Raw genomic sequence first — 21,713 nt, forward strand, 5'->3', positions numbered from 1 at the left:
CCGGCGTTCCACCGGGACACATTAAACGTGAATACGCAATTTGTAAACTCTGTATGTCGAATGAATCAGGTTCGAAAGGGAAAGTGACTTTTTTTTTGTTTGCTAGGTAGCGCTTTTGCTCATATTTATAAGTACTTCATGATCCTACTGTGTGTTTGGTGGTTTTTTTTTCAACAGTCGTTTCTGTTTCGCATGCTCGAATCGAGATTGTGAACAAGAAATGCAAACTAAAATCACCTTAGCTCTCTCCGTATTGGTCGAACGTTTTATTTATGTTTCTTCATTCCCTACTGGCATCGGCCTTATGTAATACGGTTTTCATTGATAAAAAGAATAAAAATATTGAAAACAACACCACTACAGTTACTCACTTACGATCAATTTGGGGCACAATATGAGTGAATAACCCCCAACCCAAAGTATGGGCCGATCAGTCAAGACACGAAGCATCTGATGATAATCAGTTTATTTTTACCACTCCGAGACACTATCGTTATCAAAAGTGCTAAAAATCGCGATCAAATTCAGAGAATTCTTATCTATTTCTGCCGAGCGCCGAAAGCGTCAGGGAGCTGATAAGCGAATTCGGGCATGCGTAAACATAATCTTGACGTATCTGGAGATTTTATCGAAGAACCGAGTTGAACAGGGAAACTTTGCTCAACGGATCCATCCGAAATAAATGGAGTGCAAAAAGATGATCGATGCGGTTATAAGCTTTCTAAAATAGATGTAAATGAAAGTGGTTAAGTATGGAATGGCGAAACATAGAATAAATCTTAATCACGTTTAGATAAGAAAGCAGTTTGCTCAAAGACCTTTTGCAAAAAAAAAAGTTACTCTTGTTATCACATCGCTACTGTACCGCTACTACTGATAGGCCTGTGCGTGCACTTAACGCCATGTATGCCATATGGTACAAGGAAACAGTTATTAATAACATTCATAAATTGTGCCAAGACTTCTTGATTAAAACGGGTACCGTTTAGTTAGAAGCTCGTGGAATCATACGCAACAAAAATTTATCATGGAAGGATGGAGAATTTTGTTGATGTAATGTACGGCCATGTGACCATGTTCGGGCTCAAAGAATGTTCTCGACAGATGCTTTGAATAGCACCACATCACGATAGTGAATTATTGTTTTTGTGCGCTTTATCGCGTGCGCTATACTATACCGCGTCTTTTTGTGATCTACATACTGAGTCCCAAAATGCTAGGAGAACCATACCAGTTATGTATGCGTGGAGTTATGACATCATTGAGAAAAATCAGATCCAGACGCCGTCGGTTCATTCTACGATCTTGGACTCTTCTTTCAGAGCTGCCCCATGTGTTGATAAGATAATTTTGTGTTACTTAGTGCAAGCCACATCTGCCTGATCGCTGCGCTTCATCTTCACATAAATGAGCATAGAGAAAGAATCAACCAGCGAGTTTCTGTTCATCTACAAGTTGAAAACAAACATAAATTGCCTTTCGTAGAGTATGGTTAGCATCTTTACAAGAAAACAATCTTGCAGCAAAAATGACAACAAACAGCTTTCACGGTAGAAACGGTGCGAAAATGGGGCCAACAGTGCGGTTTCTCCGACTTCACATCACCCTCCTCGCCTTCAATGCAACGGTGAAGTAGTTCATGCATGGTCAACTTACGGTGTAATACGACAGTAATCCGGCGTACTCATCCAGAACGAACCACCGATACTGCCATCCTTTCATGACGTTCGTCCATTTGGACAGTGTTCCCTCCAGCATCGCCATTGCCAGCGAATGTAAGCTTCAGAAGAAGACGCAGGTTCGAAAGCTTCTCTGCTGCTAAGCTGCAGCCCTCAGAATGGACGAAAAGTGCTTCACTTGAACTGATTGCACCGAAACACTGATTTTTGTCGCCTTCGGACGATTGTTTCGCGAACAAATTGCACCACCGGACGACCCGCACGAAAACGATTCTGCAAGGCAAAACAACAAAGTACACGCTAGTGTTGGCAGAATCGAAATTCGGAAGATCCGAAGACTCCTTTCCATGACGGATTCTACCGGATTGGGTCCCATTTGACGGATTCGAAAATACTCGATTCCAACTCGATGTGACTCGATTAATACACGATGCTTTTCGAAATGTAGTAGAATTCAACAAATGATAGAAATAATTGGCAAATTGGATGTGCAAATGTTGGATAAGACGAATTGGGATTTGGTTTTGGAGATCCTGATCTAAGATCGGATTTGATTCAAAATATTGGAATCCCTACAGGAGTTTGATTATTCCACCACTAGTCACCAGCAAATGAAATGACATTCGGTATCTCTCGCGCGGCCTCGAAAAGTCATACTTTGATGATTTAAAACCGAGTCTCTATGAGCATCACTAAACAAAGCTTTGCGATTCTTTGCAGAAAAATCACAAAGTATAGAAAAATTCAATCATATTATACCTAATTGATAACCTATCCGTATGAGCGTTTTAATGTTTAGCATTCAATCTATTAACTTCGTTTATAACGATCGACAAATAGTGTATTTCTTGCATCTCTTCAAACCGTTCGGTTAACGTTCAAATCGTCTACCGTTAACCGTTGTAAACCGGTTGACCTATCTGGCACGTAACGCTATGTGTAACGTATCGAAAGCAATTCGATTTCATATTCAAAATACAAATGTGATACCCCATGGCTTATAAGCCATATATTATATAATCTTTTTCTTCTTGGCGTAACGACCTCTTGGTCATGCCTGCCCAAGGGCTTACGCGACTTATTTCCCTGTTGTACGTGGATAGTCAGTACTCTCGTACAGGGGAGGGGGTCCGGTCTCGGTTGGGATTCGAACCCACGCCGAAACCCATATTAGGCCGCGTCCACACTGCATCGTAGCGTAGCGATTTTGACACTCCGTCGTAGTGTCAACTATTTTTTATGGCCGTGGCTAAGGCCTCTCGACCAACATTTACACTACGACGGAGGGTCAAAATCCCTACGCTACTATGCCGTGTGGACGCGGGGTTATATAATATGTATATTAATTTGATTATTATATAATATGTATTTGCGGGGGGTCCGCGACAGCCGAGCGGTAGCGCCGGCTAGAAAATCGGCCCATGAGCGCCGGGGCTCACCACCTCGACAGCGTGGGTTCGAATCCCAACCGAGACCGGACCCTCCCCTATACGAGAGGACTGACTATCCACGTACAACAGGGAAACAAGTCTCGTAAGCCCTTAACGGGCAGGCATGACCAAGAGGTCGTTACGCCAAGAAGAAGAAGAAGAAGTATATTAATTTGATTGATTTTAATCATTTAGGTAGGAGAACATTAGATTTTAAATGATCATTTTCGCGTGAATTTGCCTGCATGGTACTTGAAGTCCAAGCATGTGCGTATCACCTTCACACGTGGAATTGAGTTTAATTTTTTTCGCCATTTTCAGATTGATTGTTTCAAATGATAAATGATTAAATTGTCAGATATAGTGAGTCATATTACTTTATTTAGTGTTTCAAATAATTAAAAAAATAAATATATCAAAACGTTAAGCATTAATTGTCAGAATCTATTGCTTCGACAGAAGGTATGGTCCAATTGGCTGATGAAAACCCACGTGGTGGTGTTACGTCGAACTGAATGAGAAACACCAAATACATAGCCATTGCCGATAGCATCTGAAAGCAACCCAGTCATATGGATCAGCAGAAACAATTCATTCTATATAACTTACCGAAAACTTACCGATCCAAAAAGGTTCCAGTCAAAATGAAACAATCCACAAGAGAAAGACATATCCCTCATTTTGATTTGCAACGATAGTGTCGAAAGCTGAAATACAAAAGACACGTTACTGAATTATTACACTAGTTCGCCACCAAGGTGCCAATTTCAGTATTTTTATAATAAAAAAAATTATTTCGATACCCGTTCGATGACTTCATCGGAGAAATTTTTCTGATGCTTTCGGATGATTTGATGAACGATGTCCCCCAGTGCCCGACCAGTATCTTGTGTGACTGTTGTGCTTGTGATAACTACTACAATACTCAACAAATAGAAAACAATCCACGTAGTGTTTGCGAACGCCATCGCTTGAAACGCCCAGGAGCCGGAATTAAATGCTCTAAGGGAGAAAAATTTGTTTCTTTAATTATTCGATCGGTCATTAAAGGATACGGAAATTGGCGAATCTTCTAATACTTACTTATAGATGGTGAATAATCCAAACACAAGAAACACAAACATCGCGCCAAAGTGAAACATTAGCTGGAGTGAACCAATTCTATTAACCAGCCTGATCGCGTCGCACAGATGGTAGTGAAGGACGGACAAACGATTGATGGTTTTTAACAACGATTCCATGTTTGACTGCTTATCTACCGTCAGTTTCGTGACGTAACTAAATAGGAAGATATGGGTATACAATTCAATTCATTGATCGAAGTTGATCTGAAAAGTTACTAAGGATCCGCAGATCTGGCTTACGTGTTATAGACAGTGTCCATCGACAGTTTGTTGAATCCAGCCGATGCAGGAGCGACCATAGTAATTTTCGGAAGGGCGGTACGCTTGGTAGTATGCTGGGCTCCAGCAACTTCTGATCCACGGTCCTTCGTGGGTTTCCCATAGATTGTAAAGATCTCGTCGTATGCGATGGTAGGTGTTCTACTTTTCCGGTTCTGATCAAGTAAAATCGTCTCACTGTTGGATTCTTCCAAAAGTAACTGCTTCATAAGTCGGTTAACGACTGAGAAAAGGCGGCGTATGTGTACAGCGAAATAGGTGTATTCATTCAACAACGCCAATGTTGTGACATTCATTAAATAGTATGACGCATAAAAGTAAGAAGTTTTTATCTCAAGGGTTCTATCGATCATGATGTAGTATCCGACGAGAATCACTATGAGGTAGACATTCTCAGCAATTACGACACACCAAATAAACCTTGAAGAATTGTAATCAATATATTAACACCTTTGCGAATAAGCTTCACAATGAGAACTTAGTTCTTACGTTTGAACAACTCGTACTGGATTCTTAACATAAAACTCCTGCTCTACTATCTTTGTGATGCTGTCCAGCAAGCTCATGTACTCCCATTTTCGCTTATACTGCACAATATTAATGGTGATGATTACCAAACCTAATAAACAAAATCCACAGCTCATTAGAGGCATTCCTCTTGCGCACTATATCCAGTGCATCACTTCCGCTTACCCAGATAGAGCCCGTTCACGATATGCGTTTGCAATCCGTACCGCAAAATATCCGACCCGAACGGCTGCATGTAGTAGTCCCACAACTTCCCGTTGGAATTAACGAGAATACAGAAAATAAACATGGCGTACAGTACCGCCAGATAGGCTATGTCGAGCACTGTGGTCCCGGGAGATGCAGGCAGGAACGATTGTGGCCACAATCCGGATACCTTCGAGACGAAGAAGATCGGTTTCATTATCTGGCAGAAGGTGCTGTCGGTAGGTTTAACGTTTCCGTTGCTCATGTTGTCTTATGCACGTAACTCGTGGTGTGCCTCAAACTTCTTGCTGATAACTCTTTCGACTGGAATGAACAAAACTAGACTACATCCACCGGTTTATAGCTCGAGTTCTTCCGTTAGATCAATTAAAACAATTGGTTTTTGGTAGATAAAAATCAAATTCTTTTACACTTTATTGGTTATTAATCTTATCAACTCCATCTAATCCTAGGGTAAAAAAAAGAACTATACAACACTACACCATGTCGAAAACGAACTAAATTGGTACTGTAGTTTCGTATCAAACCGAACCAAACGTTAAACATTAACACACGTGGATTGGTGAAAATGCGTGGAAATGGAAGAAATTTGGATCTACTAGTACCCACCAAACGAACCAAACGAAGGGGTGGATAGAAATGGTTTGAATTAGGGAGAAAACAATGTAACGCCGGCAACGGGGTATGATAATCTAACCCGCACGAACGACACCCAGGCCGGTATCGTGCTATGGGCAACTATGGATTAATTGCACCTAATCAAAAGAAAAACAAACGGTGGAACGGCGGGCTGCTTCTCCTGGGTCTGGTAACCCGCGGTGTCACCGAGTTAGACTGCGGTACGGTACGACGACGGCGGCAACAAGTGGCAGTCGCTGCGAACGGGAGCGTGGCTAGAACACGGACGCAAACAGCAGCGAGTAGAGCGCCTTCCCGATGTAGTAAATGAGCCCACCGTAGATTAATGTCTTACATATCTTGTCGACCCACCACATGCTGGTTTTGGTGAACCGGAAATCGTACCGGAAAAGTGTAAGATAAAAGAAATTTATGAGTTAGTGAAAGGTGATGTTGACCAACAAAAGATATACAAGTGGAAGTCGATATTACACCAATATCCAGTACTTACACTCTCATGTGTCTCTTGGCGGCGGGAATAGTGTCGTCGGTTTCTTTAAGAATGTACCACCGTGCGGCTCGTATACAGTTCTCAAAGTACTCCTGGATTTCCACACCTATTTGATGATTGGTAAAATAAATAGAATAATAAGAAGCAAATTAGTTCATGCTTCTGACACCTGTGCATTGTAAAGAATTTAGTTACCTCCAGCGTCTATTTTAAATTTCACCTTCTCCTCGTCGTTAATAATTGTTCTTAGGTACAGCACGGTGGCGTTATCAAAGTCCCACTGGTTGTTGGCGTAGTACTCGAACACTTCAAAACCCTTGGCAATACGCTGATGTATCCTCCATAGTCTGCGAGCATTTAAGGAAAGAAACAACTTATAAATCCATGCCGAATGTATTCTACTTGCTTCGCAACACTTACATTGGCTTATATCCGAAGCAGTAGAGCAGACAATCGATGAAAAACGCCGGTATCCAGTGGAAGAATAACGCCGCCAGGTTGTGCTCCCATCGGGTACGCTTCATCGAACCACCCGGATACCAGAGAACGCCATTCAGTGGGATCTTGTTCGAGACAATCCATTTGCCCCGCTCGATGATGCCCTCCCAGGATACCTTGATCTCGGCCGAGCTGACCAGATGGTAGATGTTTCGCTTGAAGTCCCTGGAAAAAAGGTTTATCAAAGTGAGTCCTCCAGATTCCCAGACTACATGAATGTTCTAGCAAGCTTACTTGTTTCCAACGTAGTTCCAAGTGCAGACACACATGGCGCTAACGGCAAAGTCAACCGGCAGGTAGTCTCCATATCCGGTCGAGTTGCAGTACATTGAACGGATGACACCCTTGCCGGCACCGATCAGTAATCCCACCGGTCCGTTGATGTTGTCCGTCCATCCGGGAATTGGCTCCCGCCAGGTGGGAATGACGATCGACGGCCGGAAGATGACTGCCGGAATTTCGCTCATCGACTCTACCACCAGGGCTTCCGCGAGGGCTTTGGTGTAGGCGTATGTATTCGGACAGTCGCCCAAAATTCTGTCGACGGAAGCAAATCGTTAGAGATCTAAATGCCTTTGAATGTATGATAGAAACCTACTTTGCGGTCATGCCGTCGACGACGCTTTCCTCGAGCCACTCGACGGCTTTGATGACCTTGTGCGGATCGGCCGGCGGTGGGTACGGTTTCTCGAGCAACAGCTTTTCGTTCAGGTGACAGTAGGAGGTGGAAACGTAGCCAAACATCTGCCGAAACATATTGCCACAGTGGTACAGTCAGTACACGCCTCTCAAGTCACACTCCTTTCCCCACGCCCCCCTACTTACGTCCAACTTTTTACACTGCTTCGCCAAATCGATCATAAACTTGGTGCCTCGCGTGTTTAGCATGACCGCCTTCTTGAGCGTTTCGTCGAAGCGGATCGTGGCGGCGCAGTGGTAGATGATGGAGACATTTTCCGCAATCAGCTTGCGATCCTCGGGCGAAATGGCCAGCTCCGGCTCCGTCACGTCACCACCGATCACGACACATTGGCTTATCAATGTATCGAGACCGCGCAGACCTTTGACAGTCTCGAACAGCTACGCAACAAGCGTATAGGTGAGGTGCGTTAAAAACGATATAAAGAAAAGGAAAAGTAATTAATTTATAAATTCCCTTGCCAGTTTCTCTGTGCCCCCTAAAACTGGGTGCGCTGTGCGGGGCAACACCTTGGCTATGTTTTATAACAGCGAAACTTATTCGCCAATTTTCGCTAATGGTGTATCAGCGATTTTTATCTGATTACAAACGGCCTTTCGATCGACTTTCATTATGGTGTATCATTTGTGTACATTTTCTCTAAATTGATAAATAAATAGTATTGTGAAACCTAGATTGAGGATATTCGTTGAACCTACTATTCGTTGAACCTGCTATTTTTAAATGCGGATAAAAACTATGCGGATTCTATAGCAGATAAAGATTTAAACATGACCTAACTAAAACAACAACTTGTTGTTCAAGGTAATACAGCAAAAAATATACAAATGTGGCAGAACCACATGCCCAGGTGTTTAGGTCAATGTAAATTGTAAAAAAATTAACCTTCATACCTCTGCTAAGCTGAACTAAAAAGTTCACGGTCTCATTAAAATAGCTAAAGTATACAAAAAAATCAAACCTACTATGATCCCCAAAACCAGACCAACTAAGTTGTTAGAAGCACAAACTTGTACGTTAAAGTTGTCGAAATGGCCGGTTTTGCGACAACGTTTGGTTTGCAAAGGCAAAGGCCAAGGAAAAGTCGACGCCGGCATCGGACTTGATGGGTTGTAAGATTAATGGGTTTGCGTGGCCGTGTAGGTTTTGGATTGAGAAAGAGTGCTTCGTGATGGATATGTAAGTGCTCACTTTGTGATAGTGAAATTTAATAGGTTCGTATCCTTCTACGATTAACGTCATATGCTATAAAACCTGTAAGAACTGGTGCACTAAGTGTTTAGTTGATTTTAACTAGTTGTAAGAACTAGTTTTTGTTTAGTTGATTTTTAATGTTCTGCTCTCGGTCTGTGATTTGATTTGATAAATGTATTTTCATAACAGACTTTGTCGCATACATTCCAACTCCGTCTAAACGATAACAATTCCTATATAAACTGTTAGTTTTATCACCTATTAGACTTGATATGAAAGATTCGATCAAATGTATTCCAACATCTCGTCGGGAAATGTGCCACGCTGCCATTCCCAATCGTGAAGCTATGCGGCATGCTGTCAATTTACGTCACACCCTTTCACAGAGGGCAAGCGAACCCCTGCCAACCCCCGGATGTGCAGCAAATAGAATTTCACGTAACCACTTTTCCCGACCCACCGAAAGGGTGCATGCAAAATATTCGACGGCAGGTAATGTGCTGCAATTATGCGTAATTGAGGACTCGATCAATTTTCACTTGCGCTAGCATTGGTGCGACCAGACTGATGTATCGGGTTGGATGTATTTCTTGATACCGCGCTATTGCGTGTCCATAGGAGATACCAGTTTTACCAGGGAAAAACCACCCCGGGTACGCAAAGGTGTGCGTGCGTGTTTGCCGTGGAATGGAATTATTCATCGCTTTAGTGCAATTTGACCTACTGCCGTGGGCCGATCGTAAACGTAGGTAATATATCCTGCCGTACTGGAAAAAATGTTATAACTTGCTTTGACACGTTGTAAAAAGAGGTTAGATTATTTTCTTACGAGATAATCTAAAGCTCTAACAATTTCCTTTGGTCTTGTATAGTTCTGGATTTGCATTTCTGAAAGTCCTCATCGTAAAGGAGGAGAATTTTTATGGTCACATCTAGATAAATAATGAGTTTGGCTGAGAAATTTTAGATTGATTTGGGTCCATAGTTCATAGGCCGAAGGTTCATAGGTTCAAGCTGTCGAAAAAGGCCATTCGTTGGTTCGGAGTTCAATATTTTCAACACCATGTAGTAGTGCTCCAAAGTCAATAGAAAGAAATAACATATATTGATTCAACACGAAATGCATACAATATATACAGTATGAAAACACCATAAAAAACGAATACTTTCAGTAGCCACACCTGGTATACCAGGTGAAAAACTAAAGCATTCATCTTGAATTTGTTTCACCCCGTTTCTTAAAAAATCATCATTTAATCGATCATGGTCACACAAATCTTTTGAATTGGGTTCTTCAAAAAACATGCTTCTCACCTGCCTGATCGGGTTACCCAAATGTACCGTGTGTTGATGTGAACCCTACGGTTGAAATCCCGCGACCTGAGGGTCGAAAAACCCGGCTGCACGATGTGGCATCGTACCGGCGATGGCAACGGAACCAACTGGCGGGCGCATGCAACCAGACGGCGTGTGCTAACGATTGCCACGGCGATTGCCCCATCTGACGCTCAAATGAGTGGTTCAAATATTCCACCGCTTCTGCACAAGCGTAAGAAAAATAAGAGCAGCAGCATCCCTACCACCCGTGGCGCTTGATGGACGGGTTGCCCAACTCAAGGTTGGCTTCTTATGCGACCCAGCGTCGAGGCGCCCGCCCGTCCTTTCCATAAAAAACCGTTACTTGGTGTGCATGATTTTTGAGTGCCGATGTGGAGAAACTTGAACCAATAGAAAGATTTTCTGTGTATGTGTCTGGGGGTGTGTGTTTGTGTGTGTGCGTGTGTGATGTGTTTGAATGTTTGGTACTGAAGCTGGGGGAGCGGTTTAAATAGGGGTGGATGGGGTAATACGCACCCCTTAAGGAAAACTATAAAATTTTCTAACAACTTGGCTCTTGATTGTTGATTTCATCACTGAATTGGATTCATTAAGGTTCAAACTAGTTACCAGTTCAGGAATTTTTGCTTTTTTTGCTAAGAAAAACGTAATTTTTTCAGTTTTGAAAAAGTTCAATTTTTGATCGATCTGTATCTGGTTGAGGCAAAACGCACCTTTGCTAGGGGCAATACGCACCACAACAAAGGGGCAATACGCACCACAACAAAGGGGCAATACGCACCACAACAAAGGGGCAATACGCACCACAACAAAGGGGCAATACGCACCACAACAAAGAGGCAACATCCACCGTCAATTAAAGATACAATTCACTCCTCAAAAAACAGTTTTGGATCATTTAAAAAGCTCAAAAATATCCTGTGATTTGACCGGAAGCTAATGAAATTCAACAAGTCAATGCTTTTATAAATCAACATTTTTATTTGGAACGATTAAAAATGTTAACATTTACTTCTAAGTTCGAGATCATAATTCATTCCATATTATAATTATAATGATGATAATGATTAAAGTAATAAAGATAAAAGGAACAATAATAGTAATCAATTTAATATTTTACAGTATAATTCATTGCATGTAATAATAATAATAATAATAATAATGATAATAATAACTGTAATAATGGTAAAAATATTCATGACCATAACTAATCCAACATATATTACAGTTTACATCACTTCTTAGTTCAGTTATCACTTCTATCTTCGAGATCATAATTCTTTGCTTATAATAATAAAAACAAAAAAGGTAATAATAATAATAAAGAATTCAATATTTCACAGTCCAGATGTAGATCAGCACTCATCACACTTCTCCACGGTCTCAGCACAAATCGCATGATACCACCCTTGACAATAAATGCAATTGGACCACCCATTTCCTTTCGCTGACTGTGAAAACATTTCCCCGCATTTGAAGCAAAGCACATCGTCTATCTTGTCGGATGATTTTGATTTCTGGCTTGTGCGCTTCCGACCTATTTTTTTAATGTTGGAAATGTCCTTTAGTGCAGTGGTTTCTGTTAGTTTTTTTCGGTAGGGTGATGATGTGAGTTCAACAGCACCTTCGCTTTTCTTCCCATCTTTCTTGCAACGACTGATACGAGGCTTTTCCTTCATTTTGCAGATTGTACTCGGAGATATGCTGAAATTCTTTGGCACAGTCTTATTTGCATGCTTTTCCCGGTTGTGGTCCCAGCGAACTTTTTTTACAGGATCATCAGATGCTCTGTTCAGAGCAGTGGCATCGACAAGAGGACTTAATGTTGTCGATGCTTCTGGGCAAACCGAAGAGTCACACAATGCATCTGATAAATCGGTTGGTTCCGTCTGCGTGTGTTGCTCAGTAAAAGAGCATGCGAGACTCACAGGTTCTCCCTCTGTACATGTATTTGTGCTGCTCATCGACATTGGTCCCAGCTCATTTTGCTCAGCGAATGAATGGCCACTGAAGCTGGTTGTAGGATGGTCAACCAATTGGTCCACAATCTCTGAAGATTTGTTCTTGGTTGCCAACAAATAATTTGCACCAGCGAAATCAGCCTCAGGAAAAATTGATCGATTGAAAGGATGAATACCGGTGGCACGAAATCCGTTTTGAGCTGTCTGCATGGTAGCTGCTTTCACAAAAGCTTGTTTGACCAGCGCACAGATGTTGTATGGTGTCACTGCTTTTCCTGCAAATAAATTTTAAATAAATCTTGTACTTCTAAAATTGCCGTCATTTTCATTAATACCTGGATTATGCTTATGAAAGTTTCCAACTGCCGTTGCATAGTATGTTTTTAGTGGACCCATCATTGAGACGTCTAGCGGTTGTACTTTGTGCGATGTGTGCGGTGGAATACAAAGGAGGCGCACATGATTCCGTTTGGCCTTTTCCAGCATTCGCAAATTTTTTGTATGGGTTGAATGTCCATCCATCACTAATAGTACTGGTGATTCAGCAGTTGGTCGTGTACGTTCCACAAAATGATCAAACCATTGATCCATCGTAGTGCACGTGCTCCAGCCAGTAGGATTGCACGCGAAAATGGATCCTTCAGGGGCACCAACTTTCAGACTGTCGTTCATTCGCATTCTGGCGAAGATAAACATAAGGTCTAAGAATTCCCCGGCAGCTGACATGGCCACGACCACCGTTGTGTTTATACCTCGCTCGCCTGACGAAATACCCGACACTTGATGCTGCCCTTTTTTGGCTAAAATTTTTGATGACCTTGTTGGAACCTAAAATTGAATATTTATTATGAAATCCGGAATAGTACAACAACTAGATCACTTACCGTAGAAAAACCAGTCTCATCCATGTTCCATATGCGATGAGCTGGATATTGATGCTCTTCCAAAATGTGCTCCAAAAGATTGAAAAATGTTCCAACACTCGTCTGATTAAATCCGTTTGCTCTTGCCAGGGACGTTCTTTCAGCAGTCCGCAACGAAAGCGCCGGATGCCTTTTCAAAAAGCCCCTAAGCCACTCGTGACCCGCTAACTTTTCAGACTGGTCGAAGGGATGCGGGATTCCGTTCATGTCAGCAAGTTCGAAAGCCAAACTTCTAACATCCCGTGGCGTAAGCCCGTAGAAACATTCGCTCATTTCCAAAATGTGAGCCATCAGTTCATTCTCTTGTTCTACAGTGAAGATCGATTGGAAACTTCCAAACCTGGACACAGAAGGTGGAAGCTCCATCTTGGATAAATATCGCAGTAGCGTTTTTTTTGGAATACCGTATTCCCGAGCAGCACTATTCTTTGGAAATCCATTGCGAACCGCAATTATCGCCCGCCGCAATTGCTCCAGGCTCCACGATTGCCGATTTGACTTCCGGATGTAATTGCGAACCATTTCTGCCAAAGAAAGCTAACGTCATTCTAGTTTGTTTACAAACTGGTGCATTTTACCCCGACATACTGGGTGCATATTGCCCCCATTCATAGTTGAACACATTTTCAACTAAAATATGAGTAAATATGCATACTTACCGAAATTTTCATGACCAGTCTCGAGCACCGATTCACAATCAACTAAACTTCACATTCCTCGTGGGTAAATAACTGTTTTGGCACTTACTATTCCTTAGCGGAATGGTACGTCAAATTATAACAAAAACTGTCAGAGCTGAGAATGATTTTGTTTTGCGTTTATTTCGCGTTTTTGTTGATGTAGAGCTGCCAAACTCACAGGGGGACCATATTTTAGATTGATCTTACAGGGTGACTACTTTTTACGCGTTAAAAACTCGTCTTTCAAGGAAAATTGGAAGGGGTGCGTATTGCCCCAGGGGTGCGTATTACCCCAGCCACCCCTACACCTGTATCGGCACGCGAACACACTCTCGGCTCCGAGGAGCAACGCGCGCAGACGGTCACTCATTATGCTGCGAAAGCATGGCGTATACCCGCGACAACTTTCAGCCCCATCATCGGCCAACTACCAGAAGGCGTACGTTTGACCGCAATGTTTCCCCCAGTACCGCGAGAGGCTGCGTACATCCTTGTACCCAATTCGGTACGATCATCAGCGGGGTTACAAGGCCGAACGCTGGAGTCATCGCTGACACTTTAGCTGCCGAAGGTTGCGGAGTTGCGTACGCAATCCCCCTGGAACCAGGGAAGTGACTTACCGGATTGGCAAAGATGTCCTCCAAGCGTTGGCGTGGCGACTTGCCCTTCTTCGCTCTGACTAGAAGATAGATCTTGCCGACCTCCGGACAGCATCTGGCACGGGTAAAAACAGAGTAGTAGTAAGTAATGAGGTGATGTTTTCTAGTTCTATCATAAGTCGGTTACTTACCGGAGTAGCTTCTCAATCAGCGCCTTGCCGAGGAATCCCGTTCCGCCCGTGATCAGCACGTGGCGATCTTTGAACATTGGCGCGATACGGTCGCGTCCGTCATTCAGGTCGACGTCCATCACGTTGGCAGGAAAAGCTAGATGGTAATGATGAAAACACCATGATGTGTGAGATAAAATAATTACAGCGATGATGATGGGGCGTAATCATGACGCCATTTAAACAGCGTCGTGATTACCGTAACTCTCAAATAACGGATTGAAACGGAAAGTACAGTAGCGATGTGCTAATTTATTCAACATGAACTACACACGGCGACCGTGAGCGTTGTTTGCATTGCCCGATTGCATAATAAGTAGCTGCAAACATCGTGGGTTTCTTTTCCCACAGACGGATTGCACACCGGATCGCTTCCGAAGGCTTTGCTGCGACGATACACAGGAACTTACGATTCACAGCCACCACAACGATAAGCAAAATATTGAATGAACTGATGTCAATATTTTCAATATCAAAATACCTAAATTTAATCATTGTAATTAAGGTAAACATTGTATTGGGGGACTTTCAGAAGGAAATATAATAGCAGAGAGGAAAAGTTAGACCATGTCAAATGTTCTCCGATAGATAAATGGTTTGTTGATTCAAAATAAGACGATTCAAAGCTAACCTATCCTGTAATTATTGATTGAGATAGTAATCTTTTCCTTGATTAAAAATAAAACATATTTACTTTGAACATTTGAACTCTTTTTTATTCGATAATAAAACAAAATGAAAAGCAAAAAAGTTTAAAAATCCTTTTTTTATTGCACATTCGAAAATAAAGGTCGCTCCATTTGGTTATTTTGGTTGATCAGTGTGAAATCAAGTCTAAAAATATGTTTTAAGTGCTGGTTAGAGATAGAGAAGTAACGAAAACAAAAACAAAAAAACCCGGACAATCTCAGATGGAAAGCTGGCTTCAATTATCGCAACCGGTTACGTGCTTGAAAGATATGATATTCAAACATGAAAAAATTACCTCTTCCCTTGTTTTGTTACAGTCCATTTGTTATTTGGATTTTTCTCATAAGTTATAATTATTTCATAAAGAAATTGTTTGAAATTTGTGATATAACACAAATGAAATTTGTAAATCTCTCGTGTATAACATTGAATCGAGTCGAAATAAGATCCTAGCGGTAAAATAAATAATAAATTGGCAAACCAGGGAATGACATTTTCTGATTTGATAAATCGTCTTTGAAATTTGGGAGGCTATATTGTGTTTTTATCAACCTGTTTTCCTTTTAATGATAATGAAGATATAATTCCTCTTATCATGCTATCGGCTTCCGAACACTTGGTTTGATCGAAGGAGACACTTGGTTTGATTGATTGAGGGAACATGTTTGCTTTACCAGCCATCCGAAAGATTAATGGAAGAGATTATACAATGGTGGACGCTCGCGAAGTGTGCATATACATTTTACAAAGTGGACTTTTGTTCGTCTGCCTTGCGTGTAGAAGCTTGTTAGGTTTAACTTTAACTAGCATAGCTTAAGGTTGTCATTACGTTTGTTCTCAATTTCCCCTCCCCTCCTCAAAGTAATTGAGGTGCCGGAATGGAAAACGGTGTCGTTGATCGTCAAGTGAACGGTGACGCAGCATAAACGAGAGTGTATCACGTTTCGGATCAAGTAAAGATCGAATTCTTTTGGAGTCTTATAGTTCCCCCGAAGCTCTTTCGAGATTCCATCTTCCTAGTCAGCTGAACCAGTTGGCATCAATATTCATCTCCACTCCGAATGCTCCCATCACACGCAGCGTACGTGCGTATCCGTTGCAGGTTAGCAGGTTTTTCGGCCCAAAAAGAGCATTCAAACGGCATTCCGTCGTTAGTTTCGTTCGTTTTCTTGCTATTAACCGCTTGACAAATGCGGTCGCTAGTCGTCCAGCATAAAGGGACAACCTTGACAAGTATTGGTATGGATCTCCAGTTGGGCAGCTATATATATATATATAAAAACAAACAAATCTAACAACCGTATGGCTTCTCGAGACCCGTGGCACAGTTTACCGCTCGCCGCGTAAAGCGTTTGTTCACCTCGCCTAACAAGCCACAATCGGCGGCCAACGGTTAATTGGTTGAATATTTTTTATTCTTCGACCTCAGCCGTGGCACCGGTGCGCCGAAGGAGATGAAATAAAACAACGCCAGCAGAGGAAGCAACAGAGATAACAAACACACAGAGAAAAGCCTCCCTGTCGCCCTTAACATACACGCTGCAGAAGGGTTTGGTTTGTGGTTATTTATCTAGCTTTTCTAGCGATTCTCATGGGGACGACCTTCGCCCAGTGCGGTCGCCTTTAATCTCTGGCCGATTAATAGGCAAAATGTCCAAGACCCACATCGGGAGGTCCGGTGTTCCGTGACCGTCAAGACATGGTTGAAATGACCTGCAGCAGTGCCAGAAGATTTGGACATGTTGGATAGGTCCAGATGGCCTTACGGATAGTTACTAGAGGTGTGCCTTATGATACTTTTAGGGAGATTCATTTTTATGAATCTTGCAACCAAGATTGATTCATTGATCTACGAGAAATCGATTCTTAAAACATGAATGAATCTTTGGACACATTCATGAATATGCATCAATCTTCAATGAATCGTTCATGAATCTTCATTATTCTTTCGTGGGCATGATCGATTTTTTGTGTGATACGTCGGGTTTCCATTAAACTGTTATTCTTAGATCTATGAATCTTTCTCCTTATATCTTAAACAAATACCATCCATGTTTGTCTGACAAGACTAACTATATTTAGAAGAAAAGCAATAAAAGTGTATTTGAGTTGTTGAATCGCTTGCGGTTGTAGGTTTAGCTTTTTCAACTTTTTTTTTATTGTTTTTATTTGTTTTCTATAACCAAGAGTTGAACCTGGTGAAATTGTTTATCCTTCGCATTTTTAATTCTGTGTTTATCTTACTTCATTATTCAACTCCGTCGATATCAAAAATGCATTTACTCAACAACTTCGACTACTCGACATTTTTTGCAAAATGTGTGATTTGCAATTCGATCATTGAGATTATCAACTCATGACAATTCAGTTACGAGGTTCCCAAAAACCATCCTTCAACTAATGCAAATGCTCTGTCTCGGGTCGCTTGTTTACGATAACATACATACTAAAATATGCCGGCTACAGTTCCCTACGGCATCTATAGATAGTGTCGTCGGGAGGTCGCGTGAGATAAGGCCCTCAACATGTGACGATCGATCTTCGCAAGGATTGGAGACAGTGCTAAATGTTTTTGGACCTTCCCTGTTATCAAACCTACGCGTGGTAACATAAAACCCCGCGAAATACCTACGAGACGTCCTTGGCCACCAATTTCCAATGACCCACTTTGTATTAAGCCGCCTATCGAAATTATTCACTGAAAAAGAAACACTTTCGGCTGCGCTCGAATGCTTATCCTTAATGACGAGAAACATACTCGTTTAGTGTATCGAGGCAGGCGACGGAATTTCGAATGTGTTGTTGATAGTTCCAAGATTGATCGGACATTTTCAAATTAATGCCGCTCACTAGTTTTCCTCCCCAATAAAGTCGTTGATTACCTTGTAAGTTCAGACGTTAGTTAAATAAGAAATAGTCACGCATCGATGCTAATCGACGATCTGCCATTCGACCGTTACGTCAGAGACTATAGGAAATAAGCTCAAAATATTACGCACCATCACTTTAGTTTAACGATCTGTTCGAAAAGTCAACCACAAAGGTTTTCCAAAATCTTCCGCAAGCCTGATTTCACGTGAGATCCGAATGCGAGAGCGTCACCTGGAACGACTACGTCAGGAAACGTGCTTTCCAAACCAAACCCAAATGCGGGAGCGGCTGAGGTTTGCAAAAAAAAAAAACCAACCCTACACCTTCAAGGTCAATGTCGGCAAGATCCGTGCAAGGTTAGTGCGGACGAAAGTGGAGCAGGTGGTACCCGAAGACTACGTCAGGAGAAACTAAAAGCGAACTAAGGGAATGACTTAGCGATCGCACGTGCGTCGTTCGTTGCTTCGCTACGCCGCTAATTAATCATTTCGTCAATTTTGATTGCCTTTTTATTTAAATTTCGTGTATCATCATCGCAAAGCGGATGTGGAGGAGAGAAAAGGGAAAACATAGCTAGGAAACAAACTAAAAGTTGATGATAAATTTTCCCTCATCATCAAATAAATTTGGAACGTCGCTTTACAAGTTCAAAACAAATATGTTTAAGATGGATCATGTTGCTGAAAGTTGCACTTTGCAAGTCGAATTTTTAAAAAGCCCCAAAAATTTGTGAAATTCCAGGAAACGTTTTTCATATTACATTCATTAAAATTATTCAAATTCTTGAAAATCTTAAAATGTAATCGTAATATGAAATTTCATTCTAACCATTAAACAGTGCAAACGTGAAGTGTGAAACCTGAAGAGTTATTTTCACCCAACCTAAGGTAATGATCTAACAGCGAACCCACTCAAAAATCTAGCACAGAGAAATCGCACTAAAATATGCTGAAAAACCAATTTTCATCCATTTCCTGTTACCAACCAACAACAACGATTCACCCCCGACTAACCATATTCATCGTACGATCACCTCGTCGGCGAAGGTCAATGACATCAGAGGCGGCATCCGTAATACAAGCCGTGGCCAGTTGGAACCAAAATTTAGAAAATGCAGCCTCCCGCGATCCACCGACCGTGAGACGATATCGAAGGGTACAACACCTTGAGGATGACAAATCGATGTCCGCCGATAAACTCAAGCGCTCCGCCTTAGCTTCGGAGTAGCTTGGTCGAAACAGTTAAAACTAAAACACGTCATCGACTGACAAACGAAACGGACAAAAACAAGTTTCTTCGGGGTGCTTTTGGGACATTCGAACGGGGTCGAAAACACATCGACTAAACCGGCATCGCCGGATGCCACATGCGACGTAACCTTGACCAACGGGGGTCGCATTCGCTTCGGCAATCGGGAAGGTGGAAGCAGGATCTGAATTCGGTTGGAGTCACATGATCCCCGTGTATTGGAAGGAAGATGAAGAAAAAAAGACATGCAGGAAGTGTTTGAAAGTTGACTAAAGACGATGAAAATGTATCTTTGAATCAAATATATTTAATTTGTTAGGAAGCTGTACTCACAGACAGTGGTACAACGAGGCGCCCTAAAACACACGGTGTTGATTATTTATCGATCAGACACAGAGCTAATCGAGAAATGAATTAGCAAACAACGCAAACATTCAATTAACTAAATTGTACAGGCCAGCGCCATTGATTACCTAAGGTAGCGAAATTGTGGCTTCCTTTTGGGATGTTCAACGATTCCAAACCGCTTGCCGAAGCGGCAACGTTACGTAATCAGTTTTTGGAAGGGTAATGAACGTACTGGAAACATTCCGGTTCCTTTGAAACCTCCGCCACGTGCGCCTCGTTGCAGAATGTCGCAAGAATCGACGGTTGCTGAAGTCGACAGCGTGATTTCACTTCTTCCGCGCGAGTGCAACTGAAAACAAGAAATGCACACCGAGGGTAGTTTGGTTCAACGACCATGGACCACGAGAGGCATAGTCGCTAAGCCCACCGCATGATCTTGCATGCGCCGAATTGCATCATTCCGCTGGCAGGAAACAAGTGGGGTTAGGAAAGGTGCTACTCGAACACGTGCAGACGTTCTGCACGGTGCAGCAGATTTAGAAATGCGTGTCGGTCGGTTGGAAGTTTGGATCGTAGTTGGGCGAACGGTCCTATGCACATTCGTAAGCACTACCAACCACTTTCGGTTTACTCTCCTTGGGTGGAATAACATTCCGGACAAACAGGTACGGGCAGTTGGTACCTCTCCAAAAAGGGTGCGCAACTAAGACCGGGGGATTGGAGCACGACATAGTGCGCGCTGGAGTTGGCATGGACTTTACGATCTTTTGCTACTGAGGTAGGTGGTGGTTTAGTTAGATTTATACTTTTAGGTCACCAAGAGGAATGGAGACACCTGAAGTTTTTTAGAGGCACAGTGTAGAAATTGTAGAAAGTAAAAGCTAATCGATCAATGAATCACAATTAAAGTTTTTGGTACCAAAACATTGGCAACAAATGACCAAATCGGGTGAACTCGTCAAGATCGTAGATGGCGGATGTTGTCAGACTTTTACGATGCAATTTTAAGCAGCTTCTATTGACCACAAAATAACGGCAGATCAAGATTGGTCGCATTTTGTGGAATGAAACAAAACAGGTTACGGGCCAACAGCTGAGAAACGTTACAACCCGAAACCGTTCGAAATAGTTTCTTCGTTCGATTTTTTTTGTGAGCTACTACATCTTCTCCGCGTCTCTGAAGCCGTGTTTTTCTCCATGGATTTCTCGATCGTCTTCCAAATCTAACACCTTTGGACGAGTAATGAAACGCGCCGCATACTCTGAATGTCGACGCTGGCCAAGCAAACGTAACCTTTACGTTTTGGCCATTCGAGGTACAGCGCAAAAGTGTAGCGATGCTGCCCGGTACCGATTCTCTGCCGAATATTTGCCGAAAGATGGGTGTGCGATGATGAGCAATGGCGAAAGAGAGCTCTCCCGCGCTAGCCCGCGCAGAGCTCGAAGTCCGCCGCCATGCTGCCTTTGATGGCTGACCTACCTTGCTGGAGGCTTTTTTTAACACCTGATTTTTTCGTCTATTCCAAAGCACTCTCGGTTGTTTACGATCACGCTAAACTCACGCAATCTTTCGAAATACTCAAACAACCGAATGGCAGCACAAACACTTTTCGAAAGTCTGCTTATTGTTAGAGGAAATAAACTAAAACTTCGCTTCCACAAATGAACGTTGACTCTCTGTAGGTCTCTCTAAGTCACAGTACAAGAAATTTAATCTTTAAGACCATACATTGGAACTCAAAAAACAAGGCTCGTTAACCTAATAACACTTTCCGGCTTGGTTGGTCCACGTCAATTGCACAATCCATCGGTGCTAGGAAACATGGAACACGGTTCGACTCCAAGCAGCACACTGCAGGATTACATTCACTCAAGAGTAGCGCACCACTCCACTGACGCCTCACCCATGACCCAAACTTACTTCTTGCACTTGACTTGCTGCTTGCAGAGTTTAGTGGCACTTTGGTTAACCGTTAGAACACCACAGAATCAGACAGCTGCGTACCGAACCGCTCACCAGTGAATCTACCGATCGACTGACCGACGGATCCTACGCG

The 21,713-nt window shown here is 42.4% G+C and overlaps 3 protein-coding genes across 3 annotated transcripts in view; all 3 read right to left on the reverse strand.

The window, feature by feature from the left end:
* The window catches only part of LOC131266304 (oxysterol-binding protein-related protein 9), a 50,175-nt gene extending 48,229 nt beyond the window's left edge, over positions 1–1,946 (reverse strand). The window contains exon 1 of the mRNA XM_058268761.1: positions 1,657–1,946. Coding sequence (XP_058124744.1) covers positions 1,657–1,764 — 108 coding nt within the window. The 5' untranslated portion in view covers positions 1,765–1,946. The remainder of the gene's footprint in view (positions 1–1,656) is intronic.
* Positions 1,947–3,539: 1,593 nt separating this feature from the next.
* Positions 3,540–5,491, reverse strand: LOC131264781 (uncharacterized). The gene is made up of 7 exons (XM_058267048.1): positions 5,206–5,491; positions 5,002–5,131; positions 4,474–4,932; positions 4,193–4,387; positions 3,913–4,111; positions 3,730–3,816; positions 3,540–3,662 (listed from the first exon to the last, which is right to left on the reverse strand). Exons 1-7 carry the CDS (start codon positions 5,489–5,491, stop codon positions 3,540–3,542), a joined length of 1,479 nt encoding a protein of 492 aa, XP_058123031.1.
* A 202-nt stretch (positions 5,492–5,693) lies between these two features.
* Positions 5,694–21,658, reverse strand: LOC131266305 (putative fatty acyl-CoA reductase CG5065). The gene is made up of 10 exons (XM_058268762.1): positions 21,578–21,658; positions 14,461–14,596; positions 14,291–14,384; positions 7,700–7,954; positions 7,473–7,618; positions 7,109–7,411; positions 6,797–7,039; positions 6,572–6,723; positions 6,377–6,482; positions 5,694–6,243 (listed from the first exon to the last, which is right to left on the reverse strand). The coding sequence occupies exons 2-10, from the start codon at positions 14,577–14,579 to the stop codon at positions 6,141–6,143; spliced, it is 1,521 nt and encodes a 506-aa protein (XP_058124745.1). The 5' UTR covers positions 14,580–14,596; positions 21,578–21,658; the 3' UTR covers positions 5,694–6,140.
* Between the last annotated feature and the right edge of the window lie 55 nt (positions 21,659–21,713).

The sequence above is a fragment of the Anopheles coustani genome, chromosome 2 (assembly GCF_943734705.1).
Source record: "Anopheles coustani chromosome 2, idAnoCousDA_361_x.2, whole genome shotgun sequence".
Classification (NCBI taxonomy): domain Eukaryota; kingdom Metazoa; phylum Arthropoda; class Insecta; order Diptera; family Culicidae; genus Anopheles; species Anopheles coustani.

What these genes read in the sequence shown, in the direction of transcription:
- LOC131266305 (XM_058268762.1), bottom strand. Translation starts at nt 14,579, where the DNA reads ATGGACGTCGACCTGAATGACGGACGCGACCGTATCGCGCCAATGTTC. An exon ending in AGCAGTGTAAAAAGTTGGAC is followed by an intron (nt 7,619 to 7,699) that starts GTAAGTAGGGGG and finishes ATGTTTCGGCAG; the next exon opens with ATGTTTGGCTACGTTTCCAC. An exon ending in GCCAAGAGACACATGAGAGT is followed by an intron (nt 6,244 to 6,376) that starts GTAAGTACTGGA and finishes CACCAAAACCAG; the next exon opens with CATGTGGTGGGTCGACAAGA.
- LOC131264781 (XM_058267048.1), bottom strand. Translation starts at nt 5,491, where the DNA reads ATGAGCAACGGAAACGTTAAACCTACCGACAGCACCTTCTGCCAGATA. An exon ending in CCAGTACGAGTTGTTCAAAC is followed by an intron (nt 4,933 to 5,001) that starts GTAAGAACTAAG and finishes CAATTCTTCAAG; the next exon opens with GTTTATTTGGTGTGTCGTAA. An exon ending in GGATTATTCACCATCTATAA is followed by an intron (nt 4,112 to 4,192) that starts GTAAGTATTAGA and finishes TTTCTCCCTTAG; the next exon opens with AGCATTTAATTCCGGCTCCT.